This window comes from Sus scrofa, chromosome X (genome assembly GCF_000003025.6).
Source record: "Sus scrofa isolate TJ Tabasco breed Duroc chromosome X, Sscrofa11.1, whole genome shotgun sequence".
Lineage (NCBI taxonomy): Eukaryota > Metazoa > Chordata > Mammalia > Artiodactyla > Suidae > Sus > Sus scrofa.
In genome coordinates this window covers 83,179,207-83,197,325 of record NC_010461.5, presented here as the reverse complement: position 1 = coordinate 83,197,325, position 18,119 = coordinate 83,179,207, and the positions used below count along the sequence as shown (strand labels likewise).

At 44.4% G+C, this 18,119-nt stretch overlaps 2 protein-coding genes across 12 annotated transcripts; one reads left to right on the top strand and one right to left on the bottom strand.

Annotated features, from left to right (window-relative positions):
- ARMCX3 (armadillo repeat containing, X-linked 3) lies at positions 4,633 to 9,387 on the bottom strand. 4 transcript variants are annotated; one of them, XM_003135251.4, is made up of 5 exons: positions 9,222 to 9,379; positions 8,614 to 8,693; positions 8,268 to 8,328; positions 7,932 to 8,002; positions 4,633 to 7,663 (listed from the first exon to the last, which is right to left on the bottom strand). In XM_003135251.4, exon 5 carries the CDS (start codon positions 7,504 to 7,506, stop codon positions 6,367 to 6,369), a length of 1,140 nt encoding a protein of 379 aa, XP_003135299.1. In that variant the 5' UTR covers positions 7,507 to 7,663; positions 7,932 to 8,002; positions 8,268 to 8,328; positions 8,614 to 8,693; positions 9,222 to 9,379; the 3' UTR covers positions 4,633 to 6,366. The 4 variants fall into 4 exon arrangements, with proteins under 4 accessions (XP_003135299.1, XP_005657914.1, XP_003135300.1 ...); XM_005657857.3 differs by having other exon boundaries at positions 9,068 to 9,374; XM_003135252.4 differs by lacking the exon at positions 7,932 to 8,002 and having other exon boundaries at positions 9,222 to 9,387.
- Positions 14,615 to 17,585, top strand: LOC100520992 (protein ARMCX6). 8 transcript variants are annotated; one of them, XR_001304945.2, is made up of 4 exons: positions 14,615 to 14,756; positions 15,073 to 15,150; positions 15,524 to 15,601; positions 15,731 to 15,900. XR_001304945.2 is itself a non-coding variant. In XM_005657855.3 (4 exons), the coding sequence occupies exon 4, from the start codon at positions 16,052 to 16,054 to the stop codon at positions 16,958 to 16,960; it is 909 nt and encodes a 302-aa protein (XP_005657912.1). In that variant the 5' UTR covers positions 14,623 to 14,756; positions 15,073 to 15,150; positions 15,524 to 15,601; positions 15,907 to 16,051; the 3' UTR covers positions 16,961 to 17,585. The 8 variants fall into 8 exon arrangements, 7 of the variants coding, with proteins under 7 accessions (XP_005657912.1, XP_013846416.1, XP_003135298.1 ...); XM_005657855.3 differs by lacking the exon at positions 15,731 to 15,900 and adding an exon at positions 15,907 to 17,585 and having other exon boundaries at positions 14,623 to 14,756; XM_013990962.2 differs by lacking the exon at positions 15,731 to 15,900 and adding an exon at positions 15,907 to 17,585 and having other exon boundaries at positions 14,623 to 14,756; positions 15,481 to 15,601.

Sequence of the window (18,119 nt, the reverse complement as noted above, 5' to 3'; positions counted from 1 at the left end):
ACTGGGAAAAAGAAGTAAAATTACATCTCAATTTCATACCACACACCAAATTATATACAAGAAGGATTAAACACACACACACACACACACACACACACACACACACAGCTATTTTTAAAAGTTTGAGGAAAATATTTAAAATTACTTCAAAATTTTGGTGTGGGGAAAGCTTGCCTTAGCATGACCCAAAACCTAGAAGCCATAAAGGGAAATGTTGAATGATATGACTACTTAAATACATAAACCATCTTCAGAAAAAGACACCAATGAACAATGTTAAATGTGGTAGGAAATGTATGGAAATATACACATGATGTATTTAAGTGAAATAAAAGTTGAAGAACAGAATATATGAACTGTGAGCTTATTTTCTCATAAAAATATGAATATGTGTATCATTTATGTTTAAATATGCATAGTATGTGTTAATAGTAAATAACTATAAAAATGGTGAGAAGACGGCAGTTTTATGTTTTAATTTATATTTCTTCTGTTTTAGTTGTTAAGAGGTATGAAGAATTTCTATAGTTTAAGAAAATACAATAAAGAAGATTAAAATAGAATTCATTATGAAAAATAACCTCTCTGAATGCTGTTAACTCCCAAATCTGTCTGAGTGGTACTCAAATGCCCAGCTAGATGCATAATCCTGTCCACCAATGTAGGGGCTATAATATGGCCTTCTTCCCCAGATTTTTCTTCTTTCTATGTTAAAAGAAATACATCTAGGACCTTTATCGATAGTTTAAAAATAGCTGAAAAACAGCAGTTCCCGTCGCAGCACAGTGGAAACGAATCTGACTAGGAACCATGAGGTTGTGGCTTCTATCCCTGGCCTCGCTCAGTGGGTTAAGGATCTGGTGTTGCCATGAGCTGTGGTGTAGGTCGAAGTCACAGCTTGATTCTGGCATTGCTGTGGCTGTGGTGTAGGCCAGCAGCTGTAGCTCTGATTAGACCCCTAGCCTGGGAACCTCCATATGCTGTGGGCACAGCCCTAAAAAGACAAAAAGACAAAAAAAAATATAGCTGAAAAACAATCCCAGGGTGTTACTAATAACTTAATATTTCCCCAGTAATAGCTATTTCCACCTAAACAAGTGTGATTATATATATGTGGCATATATTTAGAGACATTCACAAGTTATGACAATCATAACATAAATGTGTAAACTTTCTATCAGAAGAAAATCAACCAGATCAACCAGAATTTATTGAATTTTCATAAATGGTGCAATTTAATACTTCCAACTTTTGGCTATAGACTGCATAGGCCAGTGTTAACAAGAGGTGATGATTGATGATGATAAATAATAAGTGATTATAACGAATCATTCCCCAAGTCAATTTGCATGAGTTTAAGATTTATAAAATACTTTAAATATTGTTTGTTTTATTTCATCTTGCCTAGATTCCACCTTTTCTAATGTCAAAAAGAAAATCCATTTAACTCATTTTCTATGATGGAAGAAGGTAAAAATTAAGTTTTCTTTTATTGATCCATTCTATTGTGTCAATGTGTTCATTATAACATTGAAAGAAAGCCACAAAAATTAGCAAGATTATTTTTAAACCACATTTAAGTGAACAGAAGATTGAAATAGAAATGGGGGGGAGAACTAAAGAGGTGACAATTTCTTTTGCTGGGTTTTCAAAAAATCAATAACAAGTTATGATTACCCATCCAAAAAAATCCAAAAAAAGGAGATACTAACCAGCATCTAGGAGCAAATACATTGCAAATACTACAGTTTTCTTCTGCTGTAAAAGTAAAATTTCTCAAACTCTGTATGAGAGCTAACTGACAACATCCTAACAATCATAGAACAACCATCAACTGATGATCCACCTCTGGCAAAGAGCATCTAGGCAGACAAAATAGGTAATTGTGTTCTGGGAGAAACATGCTCTAGCTCTTGAATACAAGTGTTTGATTTCAACTACAAGTCAATCCTCTTAGCAGACACAGATGCATCAGGTTCTCCTACTTTGACAGTACTAAAATCTAGCTAAGTCAACTTGCCCTGATTCCCTGAGCGCTAAATAAACAACGTTCTGATAATAATTTGCTTTGTGAAGTACATTGATCTTAGGGACAGAATGTTCTGAGCAGTGAACACTAAGAACCTGGCCTATTCGGTAATTACATTTCTTATAAGAACATAGATTGTCGTTCTTTTTTTATTTTTAAAAAGAAATTCCACCCCATTTAATAACATGCTATGTCCATGTGCAAACTTAGAAATGCTCAATAAACAGAAGGCTCATTGGAGCCCAAACAAAAATGCTTGTATCACACTTACTCTTTCACTTTTTAAAATGTGAATGGTCAACAGGCGCAGAGTTGCCCTTAGCCCACTGTCAGTGGTGGATTGAATTCCATTGGCATGAACCTGTCAGAATAAAGTGACCCCTCCAATAAGGCTTCTCTCCTGCCCCTTCCCTGATCCCTTTTCTCAGGCCTATCCCCAAACCCAGCATTGCCCAAGCCCTTAACACAAGGCCCCAGAAAGACCCAACGGAGAGGGTCAAGCATGGAGATACACATCTCTGAAAGTAAACATGTGTTATCCTGCTTGATACCACACCTCAGAGCAGGGCACACCAGGAACCATTATGCGAGGCTTCTGCACCTCAGATGGCAGCATGATAGTTCTGGTTTAAAGGCAAGAAAAGAGCCATAGTTGGTAAACAGAGAAATCAGAAAAAAACCTTCAGCCTGGGATGTGATATAAAATGAACGTAAAAAGATAGCACTGAAAATAGTCATTATCATTCTCGGTAAAACCATTCCCAAGAGAATTTAGCAGAGAAATTAACCAAACAGAGGTACAAACACAAAATTTGCCTCAACCACATCAATTTGCTACACTTAGAATCTGTTTGAAACAAGGCAAGTGACATACAACTTTAAAAATAGAAAACCAGTTTCCTGAGCCTTGAAATAGCATGCTTTGGGTGATGATTTATAAGAGAACTAAACTCCATCTCTGTAAAGTCACCTCTGAACACATTTGACTGGGATAGGCCCACTTAAATTCCTAAAACCATTAGATGAGAGAAAAACCAAAATAGCAGGATATCCTCTGAGTTTCTGATTCCCTCAGTTTCCCAGAAGCTGCCATCCTCTCTAAAGAGAGGACATGCATGGCCTCCTCCCTGCCCCCAGGAGCTGCCATCATCACGGCCACAATCCTAGAACTATGCCCTTGTCAAGATGATGGAGAGGGGCAACCTCCGATGGGAAAGCATCGGGACATCCGCATGTGGCTGGGCTGGCCCTGTGGTCTGCCTGGACCAGGCGGTCACACATCTGTCTCACATAGCACTTCCCAACCCAAAGTCCAGGTGACTCGGTTCCAAATGATACCAGGTGTGGGACATCAAAACTACCTGCGGTGACCATAGGGCTGTGCCATGCTACGACTAGTGCCTTCTCAGTCTCTGTTCCACCAAGGTCCAAAAAATCCTAGCATCCTGCACGCCCAGGGTCACCAGATAACCAAAGCAACAATTATCATTCTATAGTAAATGCCCACTGGTGCGTGACCTGGTGTCATGGGGATCAAACAGTCACCCCCAAAAGACACAGACACACAAAGAGACTAGTGCCAATGGTCTTTCAGAAGGAGGAAGTAAAGATAGAGGTGTGAGGGAGGGAGAGGGAAGAAGAATGGGAAGGGAGAAAGGGATGAGAGTCAGGCCTGTGCCCCTGCCTCATCATGGCTTTTCACTACCTAAGTTAACCTCATTTTTCAGCCCATGAAGAAAAGTTTCTCAGCACCCCAAGTTCAACATGACTTGATCTTAACATTTTTTAGATGTTCAAGATAGAGATATGGGTCAGGAGACAAGTTTGGTTTAATTGTTTCTATTTTCTCAATTATCCCTAGTGAATAACTTTTAGGAGAAATAGAGAAAAATTTTAAATCAGGCTCTGAAGATTCAGGTCTGGAAAGGTATACACAGTTGCAATTCTATGATTCTCTCTCCACCTGTCTTAGTCCCTTACCTAGTTCTTTCTGCAGCCGTCCACTCTTATACTCTGTACCTTCTCTATGGGGATCACATCCACATCCATGCCCTCAATGATCACTCATCCTCTGGTAACCCCCAAATCTGTATCTGCAGCCTAGTCTTCTCTGAGTGCCAGATCAATAAATTCAAATGACAATATTCTGTCTCCATCTGGATGTGACATAGGTACCTCAAACTCAATTTATTTTAAATGGATTAGTCTTCCCCTCCCAAATCTTTTTTGCAAGAAAAATTTTAGTTCCCTTGACCTCATTCCACCCCTAAAACTGATGTTAAATGAATCCCCACATGTGCATAATTCAATAGGGTCACCATACCCAACAACTTTAAGGCAAGCAGTCCTTGGTCCTTTTGTCTACTATAGGCAACATTAGAGAAAGTATATGGAAGCCTGAGGCTAAAACAGAGATTTTACTCTTTCCTGGCCTCATGTATAAAGCAGGATAACATCCCCAAACTAACTAGGAATATGTTGTGAGAGCGGGTAAGATCATGTCTGATGAAACACTTTGAGTCCTTAGAAATAAGGAAACCCTATTTATTTGAGAAATTATTTTAACAGTTGCCTTGCAGGAATGACAGAACTCTACACCATAGTAACTTAATAAATGCTAACCTTTATTGTTGTTATTATTTATTAAATGATGCTGACACGTGGCAGAACGCCCCCAGCAAAACAAAGGTCAACCAAAAGAATGATCAGTCCTGAATTCTAGGGAATTAAGCGTACTCACTTTTCTTAATTAAATGCTACGTGCCAAAACATTCTAAGTATTCCGCATGTATTTCTTCATCTGTCCTCACAATGAGTGCCATCTTCAGTACTCACCTATTATTTCAAAGAGAAAACTTAAACCCATCTCCTGTTTAATTGTTTTTTCGGCTCAGTACATGCTCCAACCAATCACTGCTTCATTCCCAATGCTTTTCTTTTTTAAAAATTTTTGAAAAATAATTATTGGTTTTACATAAATAAGAATATGTAGATGAATAAAAAGTAAAAAGGTAAAAATCACTCTATCCTTTCACCCAAAGATAACCACTGTTACTCTGGATATCTGTAATTCCAGAGTTTTTAGTATCTACTTAAACATGTTTTATATTCTCAAAAAAAAATGGAATCATACTATAAATACTGCTATCTAACCTACCTTTCTCACTTAACAATTCATAATGAATATCTTTTCCTGGCAATATGAATTCTAATCAACATGTTTATCTTAGACCGTGTGAACATTCCTTAATTTATTAACCAATCCAGTGTGCTAGACATTTAGGTTGTTTCCAATTTTTACTCTTTCACACAGTTCTGAGAGTTACAGCCTTGTAATACAATCTTTGGCCAATGTTTCAATTATTTCCTTAGGACAAAGGGTTTACATATTTTAAGGCTTATGATATATATTGCCAAATGGCCCTTCACAAACCCTGTGCCACTGTAAGGTCCATTTTGAAAGGGTCCATTTTGCCACACCCTCATGGACATTGCACAATAGATGAAAGAGGGACTTTTATATGAATTACAATTATCCTTCCTAGTCAGAATTATTTAGTGGCTCTCAGTGTTCAGTGGGATAATATTGAAAGAGTTCACAAACTGGCTGCAGCTGGCTTCCCAAATCTGTTTACTTCCACACTAAGCAGACTAGTCTCCTCACTGTCATAGGAAGAGTTCCTACCTCCATACCTTTCTCACACCAGTCCCCCCCTCACTCCCATCACATGGAATGCCCTAACTACCCACCCCACTGAGAATTCATTTTCAATGACCACTTTTTCCAAAAATCTGTAACTGACTACTGTATCCCACAGAAGTCTTTGCTTCCTCTGTGCTCTGAGCTCACATATTTGACAATGAGTATCTATGTTCGAGTTATTCTGTTATCTTTTTGTTTGCATGTTTCTTATCTCTCCAACTAGATTATAAACTGAAAGACAAGGATGGTTTCTTTCCTTCTTTCTTTCTTTTTTTTTTCTCAGCATTAATGCACAACTTTATTGATGATACACAAATGAAGTCAATGCAAATGACAGGAAGGAGCTTATTTATGATGAATTAGTTCACTGTCACTTATGCAGAAGAAAGAGTAAAAATATTTCAATCTAGGCAGCAAGATAAAAAGCAACAAACGTGTTTTCAGAACAAGTAGTGATATTCACTCATCCAGCTTAGACCTGAAGACCAACTCAGATAAATATCAGTGTTGAGGATACAATATGATATTCATTACTCAAAATTGGCAGCTGAAAGAATTCCTTTACCATATAAACAAGGTGGAGAAAAGGAACAGTTTACAACGTGTGTTGCTTCTAAACTACAAAATCAAGAAGTTATTCCTGGCTCTTTGGGAACATATGCTCAGCCAGTTTGGCCATGAATTTTCCAACTTTTACTTTCACCAAAAAATCCTGATGACTTTCTATCCCCAGAATCTTATCAGCACACACTTGAAATTCTTTTAAAAAGAAAAAAAGTGAACCTTCGCTGAACTGATTCTGAGTAGGTTCATCTTCTTCCCATTTAAAATTGTCAATTATGTTCTCAAATATGACTAGAAGCTTAAGAATCACCTCTTTGTTCTCCTTCTTATTAAAGAGGGAGCCCAGCGAAGATGGTACTTGGGCCCTAAGCAGTTCTCTAGTCATGGCTGGATTTTCAGCCAAATTCAAAAGGAGTTTCAAAACCTGAAATTTGGTTTCTTCATTTCCCGCTGAAAATAAACGAAAAAAGTCTGAAATGGAATTAGCAAGCATGTGCTGATACTCATTAGTAACAGTCATGTTCGTAAGCAATCTTAGTCCCGCCAGCTGCACAGATGAGTTCAAGCGAGAAGTGATTGTGTCATCACACACTTGATTCATGTATATCTTAAGCCGGCGCTGATTTTCAGCATTCACACTCAAGTTATTTAGGACAATTAAAGCCTTTTCCTTAACTATGGGATCCCGAGTATTGAGAATCTTTGCCACAATTGGGAGACCACCCAGATCACGAATAATATCTCTGTTAAACGCATAAGCAGCGTTGTTACCCAGAGCAATTAAAGCTGCTTCAAGAATATAAGGCTTTTCAGACATCTCAACCAAGCAAAGAACTTTTTGTAGCTCCTGAGGGGACAAAACGGTATCATCTGAATTGGGGGAAGCCCTTTTCTGGACGGCCCTCCGTGCCCGGGTAGCCCTGGCCCTTGCTCTGGCCCTAGCTCTGGTCCCAGCCTCAGTCCCAATTCGGGCCCAAGGTGGATACCATACTATACCTTTGTTCTCACTGTTGTCATCATCATCGTCTGACCAGTCATTGTACCTGGCCCCAGGACAGTCCCCAACATCATCCACGTCCCCGGACCCGCCCTCAGCCATTTTCTCCTTGTTCTGTTTTCTTCCCCTGGTCAGTCTGTAAATGCAGTAACAGGCGCCAGCCCCAATCACCAGTCCCGCAGTCACCCAGCCTACTTTCCTGGCGTAGCCCATGCAATCGTCCCTGACAGTATCAGGGACCAAGGAACAGAGTAGTCACTCAGGCTGGGGGAGGATGGCTATAGGCCTGGCTGGGTGCAGGCCTGCAGAGGGTGATCGTCTTGTCTTCAGCCCCACTTCAAGGCCACAGTAGCTGACACTACAAGTGGACCTAGGGGTGGAGGAAGGAAATGGGGTTTGAGTTTCTCTTCTCTCTGTGTTATCCCATGCAGGGAGTTGCACAGAGGGACAAGTAAATGAGTTCTTGGTAGGAAATGTAGATTGTTAACAAACTGTGCCCTCTCACTTCACCCTCCTCCTACCCTCCCCAGTCCACACCCTCCCCAAGCCTAGATAAAGGCAACAGAGCCCACAGTCTCTGCTGGGGCCTCAGCCACCCCAAAATCGGTGTTCACAGGGAGTAGCACCCTTGCACTAACCTCCTCCAGACAAGCAGTTTGCCCCTTCTTCCCTCCCCTGGAGGTGTGCCACGCCCAACAACCCTTGTGATCTGCAGAGAGACCAGAGCCAGTGAGAACTAAAGGCTTAATGGATTGACTGTTCATTCGTTGCTTTCCTGATTCACCATCTAGGTTGTCATATTTTTTTTTTAGAAAACTTCTCTATGCCATCCAAAACATGCACATGCCTGCCCCTTCCCTAGCCTGAAATGGGAGGGATGTTAGGGAAATAAAGTAGGATTGGGTGAGCCTGTCCAACCACGGGCGATTTCCAACCCCTCCCCCATTCTAAGCAGCCCCCACGCCCACACCGACCTCTACTGATCCGAGGAAACTTCCTCCCTCGCTTCAACTGGTGCCACCTGCTACAGCAGACCTGCAGGATGACAGATCGAAAACATGGGGACTAAGTGCTGTTGAGAGAAGAGGATTATGAACAAACTATCTGATAGGTTTCCCTTCTGTCATTCTCCCCCACCCCCGCGACACACGGGCGCGCACACGCTCGCGCACACACACACACACACAACGCACGCCATTTCGACACAGTCCCCAGAGTGTAAGAAACACACTCAGACTCAGACCTAACCTAGATCATTGCCACCTCTGGTTTCTACCCACCCCCATCACCAGCCCTGTTAGGGTCCCCAGATGGTCTTACCCTCAAATCGACCTTCACCGATCGGGGTTAATTTCCTTCCTCTTCTGTAGCCTGCCGTAGTGCCGCAACCTACAGAAAGACTGGCAACCCGGGAGAGGCTCGGACCCACAAGACACAGAGCCATGGTCAGGAAAACACAGTCACAGAAAGACGGGAAACAGACGCTACCGAGTGCTTGGTGGACGGACCAGTCCCCAGAACAGAAAACTCTTTCCTAATTCGGAGGCCTGGTTGTCAAAGGTTTCCCACCCCCATTACCCTCTTGGGGGCTTCTGCTGACACATCACGTTGCACTCCCCCCTCGCTAAGTGCAGTTTTTCCCGGCCAGCACTGTCCTGAAGGACTGGGGGGCCAACACCCAGGCCACAGCTCCCTTTGCAGATTACGGCCTCGGTTCCCACCAGGTTCCCACCTCCGGATCTCTGGGCTCCTCCCCAAACATCCCCCTACTCACCATTTCGCAGCATCGAAATGGGCTGCGGGCGGGACAGATGTCTTGCAAAGCCGGCGGCGAGTGGGAGAGACAACAGAGGCGCCCCAAGACCCGCGACGGTCTGCGCCCTGCACCCTCGGCCACCCCCACCTTCTGGAATCTCCCTGGCACTGACCTGCAGGGATCCGGGACAATTTCCTTCTCCTCCTCCTTCCCTCTGCCACCGGCCCGCTCACCCTCAGGGCAGTGGGGAGCTGGTACTCAGACGGGGAACAACGACCAGAACAAGAAGGACTTCTGCACACGTCAGCTCTTGGTCACGTGAGAGCTACGTCATCCACCAACTCGGGTCCCCAATTTCCCCTCCCACCAGCAGTGCGGCAGAAGAGGGCCCGCCCCCCTCCATTCCCTCCCCCACACCAGGCCTTGTTACTCTTTCTTCGTTGCCAATCCCATCTCCTTATAGTTGTGTTTGCCTTCCCCCATTACCAGAAAGGGACAGCATCTCCCCCTGGGGTTACTGGCCACTTGTACTTTTTGAAAAACTGCCTCTTCCTTCCCTAGGCTCCTGGGACAGCAACCTCTCCTTCCACCTCCCCGCCTCCCAGCTATAAATGTCTACGGTTTCCTCTGAAATCCAGTCCCAGATCTGAAATGAAAAAGCCATCTGAAAAGGAGCCCTGGAGTGAGTGAGTGTGTGTGTGTGTTTTCCTTTCTTAATGCGTTTTTGTTCTTTCCCTTCTGCCCTTCTCCCACCCGCAGCCTGCATTCTTTTTATGAAAAAAAAAAATTGCTGTAAAGCTATTTTCATTTGCAGAAAAAAAAAGAGTGGGAGTTGGAGAGTGGTGTTGGGTGATGGCCTCCAAAATGTACCACACTTTCTCACTTGTGGGGAGTGTTACAGAAAGCCATCTTAATGTCTTTGGGGGCCTAGCACATAACATAATCCTGAATGAGCTAATCAGTATGTCTGAGAATACATACAGCAGACTAGGCCAGTCTTCAAAACGGGAGAGCTACAGACTTTTACTTGCATCAGTTAGCAAGGAAGAGGCATGGAGCTCTCAGAAGCAAGTGACACAGAAAATGTTGAGTGGAAATCGCACCAACATAGTGGATGTGTATCATACAGGCATGCACACCGACAGAGTGAGTGGCATACAAAGAACATTATAAAATACACTCAGGCATAAATAGAGAATATCATTTTAAAATGGAATAGATGTTAGTGGAACAGTGAGACTAAGACAAAATTGGCCAACCTCGGTATCTAGGAATTAGTGTGAAACCTTTTCAACGACCAGTTTAATGAATGATTCACCTGTCAGCAATGATCGAATTTTTTTATGAGTGGGCAAAATAATAAAATAATGTCAGAACATGAGGTCTACAGTGAAATATGCCCTAATAGTTCAGATATAAGGTTATTATCTGAGTATGAATTTTAAGATCCACAGACAACAGGGGCATAAATCAAGAAATTAGGAAGTTTGGGAACAGGCAAAACTCTAAGAAAGTTCAAGTTGATGTAACTTTTGGAAGACAGCACTTGACTATGACTGAATTTTATTTTTTCTTCGAGTTTTATTGAGAAATAATTGAGATACAGCACTGTATAAGTTTAAGGTGAACAGGGTATGACTGAAATTTAGTAAGCAGAAACCAGATCAACTATGATGCTGTGTTTAGAGAAAGATCATGTGCAGCGAGGGGGCTTATTCAAGCATAGGGATATATGAAAAGCAGAGTCAGAGGAAAGTGTTGATAGTTCCCACCCAAGCACTGTCTGGAGGAGAGCGAGTCTTGGCCAAGATGAATGGAAAAATTAGCTTTCTTTGGCAGAGCCATCCCCATGATGTGTAAGTGTACTTCAAGTTTCTTAGCTAAAAGCCACTTCTTAAAGTGCACCAATGCCCTTGCTCTGATTGCAGGCTCACCAAGCCACCTTCTGAGGTTGTGGTTTCCCAAGTAGTAGCTTGCCAACAGGGAGTGAATGGGCTGATAAAACTGACAGAAACCTCTAGTACCCTTGACGGTTGTATTTTTCAGGATAAATTCTTCAGTTGTCACTCCCTTGTGAGACTTAGTTTCCCTTGTGGCCTTCTTACAGGGAGAAAATGCAGAAATCCATGCACTGGGGCATTCAGATATAGATTTAGATATGTCTCTGTGAATGGGAGTCTTTCCTTGACAGAGGCATCCACTCTCAGCGTACAGACAAAATCAGGTATTGATCATGACGGGATGAGGACAAGGCTCTGAACTCTAGATGCAACCTTGTGGAATCCTATCAGGGAAGCCAAGTAGCTTTGGCTTACAAGACAGCCTAGTGCATCACCATTTCAGAACTGTACCTCTCTAGTGTTCAGTTAATGTAAAAATTACAACTGGAGTTCCCATTGTGGCGCAGTAGAAACGAATCCGACTAGGAATCATGAGGTTGTGGGTTCAATCCCTGGCCTTGCTCAGTGGGTTAAGGATCCAGCATTGCCGTGAGCTGTGGTGTGGGTTGAAGAAGCATCTTGGATCCTGCGTTGCTGTGGCTGTGGCGTAGGCCGGCAGCTGCAGCTCTGATTAGACCCCTAGCCTGGGAACCTCCATATGCTGCAGGTGTGAGCCTAAAAAACCAAAAAAAAAAGAAAGAAAGAAAAGAAAATTACGACTAAAGCATGCCGTGGCAGATAGGCCCCCCAGCACCTCAGTCCCAGATGAACAAAGCATCATATCCAAAGTAGTTGAAGGGCTCCTGCAAATCAACAATAATATCTGAAACAGTATACATTTCTCTCTGGGAAGAGAAAGGAATCGCCATTTACATTTTACATACCCTGTCATTTTCCCCAGCAAAAGGGTGGGCATTGTGACCCAAACAGACCAACTCCATACTCTCTTACTGAAATTTAAACCTCAAACGGAGATAGAAAACTGAAAATCAGTGGAATTATGGCATCCTGAAGAGCCCATCTATCAATTCCTCCCACTAGATGTCTCAAATCTGATGCTGATCTTCAACATTCCATCATTGTTTGCATTAACCAGATTTGGTTTCTGTTGCTTGTAATCAAAGAAAATTAACTAATACACAATCCAAAAATAAATAACATAATGCAAAAAGTAATATAGCTTTTTAAAATAACAATCTTCTGTATTTTTCTCACCCTCCATAACTCCATTAGGGTTACAACCTGCTGGTCCTTTCCATTTTCAGCTACTTTATAAATCATACATCACATGTGACCATATACTGGTTTAAGTCAAAAGTTTCCTTTGGGCGGTGGCTTCACTGTCTTTTGAAGGCTGGTCTGAAGAAGTGCTTAAAGATTTTCCATTTTTCGTGTTTGAAAGAGTATGTCAGGCAAACAGCATGCCCTTAAATTTTAAAAAATGGGGTGTATAATGGAGAGCAAAATAGACTTTAAATGCTAGTCCCCAGGTTCCTTGGTAGGAATTGTGGATCAAAATTTATAAAGTAAGAGAATTGAAAGGGTTATCATTCCCATGGGATTTGGAAGTTTCAAGAGGGAGTGGATCCAAACAGGAAAGGTCTGACAGCCTGGGAGGATGGTGGTCAGGGGTTATACACTGGAACAACTGAAAAATATACTTAAGGGGAGGGAGATATTGTTTACTAATGAAGAGAGGTAAGAGTGGAGCTTTTGTCCTTGAAGTCTGGCTAAAAGTTCTGAAAATGAGCCCTTATTGTAGAGCCAAATCTATGACACCAAAGCACCTTTGTTAAGTTTCTCATACTCCTTAGTTCTTTCTAATATATATATGTATTTTTTTTTCAAAATAAACAGAAGCCACTTATATAAATACTTGGCAGCCCAAAATTGAATGATGGACAGTTGAATCTGCGATTTCTGTTAATAAGCCTGCATAAATAGAATTCATTTGCCTCAGAGAGGTAAATAAAGGGTGATGAATAGAATGGTGTAAGGAGATGATGGTAAAACAAATGAGGTAGGGGGTTTAGAGAGATGGGGTATAACGTTGGTGTGTTTGGACTATAAAGTTTGAGGAAGATGGGAAAGTTGTGATGTGTTCTCGATTTCTGAATATTCACCAGCAAAGCACTCTCTCAAGCTTCCTGGCTCACCTCCTGAAAGGGCCTCCCTCACACAGGGGCCCCTCACCCAGGAAGCTTCCTGCTTGGGTGTCATATTTCAACGTTTCTAAGAAAGAGGCTGCCTGAAGGGTCTATATTTAGAGTATGACTCCCCGCTGGAGTCTGGGGACTAACTTCTGCATACTTCGTCCCTGAGTTCTGGGATTATTCTGAGGGGCTTGGATTGGGTGGTGCAGCAGAATTATAACAGAATAAAGGGAATGAAAAGGCCTCTTTCTCCTGGCGACTGCTTGGGATCCTATACTGTGGTGTGTTTTGTTTTTGTTTTTGTTTTTTGGGGTTTTTTGGTGAGAGAAAAATGGCATGGATCTCAAGAGTTTCAAAGTGATTCAATCACCAACAGACCCTCGCCACTATTTCCACTGGAAAATGCTGACCACTAGCTTTTGCTGGGAGTGGGGTGGGGGCATACACTGCTTGAATGGCAGATGGTGGAGGTATTTCGCAGTGTCCTGATCCATGGGAGACAGGAAATTCTAATTTCTGGATGATTTATGGGTTATACCCTGAAACTTCCAAATAGATTTTAAAGACATTTGATGAAAAGCAAGCTAATCTATGATGTTTCTAATTTGTAAGGTTCATCTGAGTTGGGGTCTGCATAAATCTGTCTTTTGACGCCAGAATGAAAGCCATCCCATCTAGCAGTCTTCTCTGATGATCTCTATCATGTGAGAGGTCAGCCAGGAAGAAGAAATGAATAGTAGTTCACCTATCTAAACTGGTCACAATTAAAACACTGACCACTTCCCTGTAGGTTTTTTTCATCTGTCAATTTATAAATCACATGGAAAACATACTGGCTTTGTAAGGACATGTTTTTAAAGTTTAATATGCTGTTTGAAAGCTGATGTTTCCTGCTCAGTCAGAAGAAAATATTTTCAATGTGGTCCAAATTAGCTTAAATCGATGAGGCCTCCCTATTAACTAAGAAATCTTGTGTTATATATGTATGTATGCTTACCTATAAATGTTTTATATGTATGTGTGTGTGTATATATATTTGTATTTTCTGATTGCAAAATAGTGTTGCTTGAGCCAATAAAAAAGGAGGAACAAAATAGAACATAAACACGTTAAAAATATTAACAAAAATCTCACCCCTACTTCAGCTTTTTTTCCTGCCCCTCTGCCTAATTTTGGTGCAGAGACTGATGTGGGAAGTGGTAGAAATTAAGGAATGGGGGACAGGAGTTTCAGAGCCAAGGAAAGGATAAGAGATTTCCCCCAAAAAAGAAGTATAAGTGAATGATAGGCCCAAGAAAAAATGCTGCCCCTTCTTGCAATTGGAGTAAAGCGAATTCGGACACCAGAGAGCCACGACCACTTCTGGTTTTTGGTATTGTTACAAAAGAAGAGTGACAGGGCCCAGTGCGATGGGGGGAGGTACGGGGCAGGCTGGCGCCTGCAGCACTGCTTGTGGGAGGGGAAATTGGGGGCCAGAGCTCACTGGTGACGCGGGCGTCACGTGACCAAGAGCTGCCTAGAGCAGAAGTATTGCTAGTCGCCTCCGTCTGGGTACCAGCCCCCTATTACTCTGCAGGCGTGAAGGAAGAAGGAAAGTAGCTTGGGACCGTGCAGGTCGGTATGAGCGTGGGCTCTGCTTGGAGGGAGATGGGAATGGAAGAGGGCCAAAAGCGTCACGGATCCAGGTTCGGGCCAATGGGGGCTGGGTCCCCTTCTCGCCTACTTTCTAAATACCGCCGCCCCCTTCCTCGTGCCCATCTTAGTAGAGGGAACTGGCAGACTTAGGGTGGCGGGTGAGGGGAGTGAATGGCTGATACAGAGGAGCCCCCCCCCCCAGGGAAAGAAAGGTTCCACAGTCAGGGCACTCGTGTCCAGAGCGCTGCTCCGTCCACCAAGCACTCGGTCCCCTCGGTCCCCCGTCTGTCTGCAGGTTTGTAGATCTGTTGGCCTGTAGGTCGCCCAGAAAAGTCTCGGCGAAGGAAGGAGCAAAGTGCCTTGGGACTTGCAGGTCGTGTGAAGTGGGGGATGAGCGCTGGCTCCTGGGTTGGGGTGGGGGTAGGGGGATGGCGGGGTGGGGGAGGAGCTGAGACCTGTGCGGGCCGGGTCGAGTCGCCCTCTCCCGGCCCCTTCTTTCTCCACACCCACTCCCATTTCTGTGCAGGGAAAGGGGTGTGGCGGCCTTTGCTGGGGAAATGGCGGATGGCGGGGGGGGGGGAGAAGCCCGCGTTAGCAAAGTCGGGAGGGTGTGAGAAATGTTTTAAAGTCAAAGGCTAGAAATTCAGAAAAAGCAGGTATTGGGACCTGGTTCTTAGTGCTGATGCATCCACTACACTTGCAGTACTTTAAAGCTGGCTATGTCTATCCATGTGTCCTTCTGCCAGACTGTCCATCAGTCACTGGAAGGAGCACTAACCACAGAAGACAGAGAAGAAGAAGGAATTTACCTGGCTTTGGTAGAGGTTGGTGGAAGAAACTGCCTATGAGTCTTTGGGGGTGGTGGTGTGGCAGAGGAGGAGACAACCTTAGGGTTTAGCCTCTCCTGTCACCCTCCTGGCTGTCACAGCCCCACCTTCCACACTTGTCTGTAGGCCCTGGAAGAGAAATGGTGGGTCCTGAGGGAAGACAGAGGATGACAGAAAAGAACAAAGAAATAGTTGCTGAATAATCCACCTCTCTCAACCAGAACTCAAACTCCACTCTTTCTGTCTGGTGAGGAACAAATTCAGGCAGATGCCAAAGCCCTAATATTATTTTTCACCCCTAGATTCATCACAAGAGAGCTACAGGAGCCTGGGATAGGCTGAAGACATCTCCCCTCCACCACTACTCATTCTGGCCTTAAGTACTCTCTTCATTCAGGTGGAACAAGGCCTTCTCCTGTCCTGCCCCCAGCCAGGGGGGACCTAAGCATGGGCCGGGCTCGGGAAGTGGGTTGGATGGCAGCAGGACTGATGATTGGGGCTGGTGCTTGCTACTGCGTTTACAAACTAACCATAGGAAGAGATGACAGTGAGAAATTGGACGAGGAAGAAGAGGAATGGGATGATGAGCAGGAGCTGGATGAGAAGGAGCCCGAGATTTGGTTTGATTTCACAACTATGGCTTGGCCCTGGAGTGAGGATGGAGATTGGACTGAACCTGGGGCCCCTGGTGGCACGGAGGACAGGCCCTCAGGTGGGGGCAAGGCCAACCGAACACACCCAATAAAGCAGCGCCCATTCCCCTATGAACATAAAAATACTTGGAGTACTCAAAGCTTTAAAAATTTCAGTTGTGTTCTTGGCCTCTCCGAGTGCCCTTTCATTCAGGGAGAAATGTTCTTGGGTCAGCCCAAGAATGCTGGTTTTCCATTTAGCTGGGATCTCAGTAGTCAACTGGCCAGCCTCTCCCTTGCTGGAAACATAATCCCTATTCCTGACTCTGCCATTGAGGAGGGGAAGGCTCTCTGGGCCGCAGATAACCTTTGGAACGCCAGTGTTGAAAATCAGGGCCAGATGAAGATGTACATCCATGAAGTGTGTCGGGAGACTGTGTCACTCTGCTGCAACTCATTCCTGCAGCAGGCCGGATTCCATGTGTTAGTAAGCATGGCAGTTATTAATAACATGCTGGCCAAGTCCATTTCAGACTCGAAGTTTCCTTTGCTATCTGGGGGAAGTGAATGTGCTGAGGGGCAGGTTTTGAAACCCTTGATGGGTTTGTCTGAAAAGCCAGTCTTGGTGGGGGAGTGGCTGGGTTCCCAAATGCTGCCCTCTTTCCTGTCCCTCTCGATCAGGAACACGCACAGACAGCTTCTCCCGGACACCCTGGCCTCCTAAGTGACCCTCTCCACCAGGATGGGACTGATCCACCCCAAACCAAAATCCGATCGGTGATCGCGCACTTGTGTTCTCATTCAGAGACTCTGCAGTGGGTGCTGTTAAAGATCCAGCCTTAGCCGATCACCACATGTCTGGGTGAAAGTCACACTTGCCGAATCCAGGACCACACTCTTGTTGGCCAGGCAGGGTTCCCACAGAGCTTGCAGGAAGCTCTTGGTCGTGCAGTCCACAGGCAGTGTGCGTTGTAAATTGCTCCCTTACAGCCTTCTTCCTGGGGGAAAGGGCTCATTTCAGCTGCCAGCCGTGGTTAAAGAACAGGGTACTCTAGCCTCACAAGGGATGGCTTGCCTGTGCTGGTCTCCCCGTCTAAGCCGGACCGGACCGAGTGATGGAGGCCAGACGTCTATGGGAGCTTGTGCTGAAAATGCATTGGTTGCTGCTGCTTAGGGTGAATTCTTGTTCATTTACTCTCTTCTTCCCGAGCCCATGGGTGGTAAACTCTGCTCACCCAGAACATTCCCCTCCCCTTGTACGTGCCCTACTGACTGAACCTCACCCACCAAGTCTGCGTTGGTATGTATCATCAATAAACGTGTGTGCTTTGATGGGCAAAACCGAGACACTGCTTGTCCTTGAGTTTCCAGGCTGTGTGAAGAGAAAGACCAAAACATAGGATCCATGCTGACTCACTGGGCCTTTTGCTCCCTGACAAATGGCCGTGTAACAGCGAGTGCCCACAGGAGGCAGGGGAAGAGATGGGTGCCAGGGTTCAGGATAAGCGTCCAGCAGGGGCTGGGGGTGGGGGGCGGGCCAGGGGGAGGGGGTGGAGTTGAGATGGAGTCTGAATTGGTCACAAGCAAAAGCAAACCAAAGAGGTCACCAAAGGGGAGGGGATGGGGGAGGGGTAAAGTAGGAGCTTGGGATCTGCAGACAGAAACCACTGTATGTAAAATAGATGGACCATGGGGTTCTGCTGTGCAGCACAGGGTAGGAAAAGAAAAGCAAAAAGGTGGGCTGTTGGGAGGACTCAAAGGGACAACAGCTGTGAAGCAGGCAGCACATGCCTGGTGCAGAGAAATACCTCCCTGCATGCGGGTGTCTTTCCTCACCTGCTGGTCTAGAGAGGAAGGTGCGTGTCCCTGGGCTTGTCTCCCCA

What these genes read in the sequence shown, in the direction of transcription:
- ARMCX3 (XM_003135252.4), bottom strand. Translation starts at nt 7,506, where the DNA reads ATGGGCTACGCCAGGAAAGTAGGCTGGGTGACTGCGGGACTGGTGATT.
- LOC100520992 (XM_003135250.4), top strand. Translation starts at nt 16,052, where the DNA reads ATGGGCCGGGCTCGGGAAGTGGGTTGGATGGCAGCAGGACTGATGATT.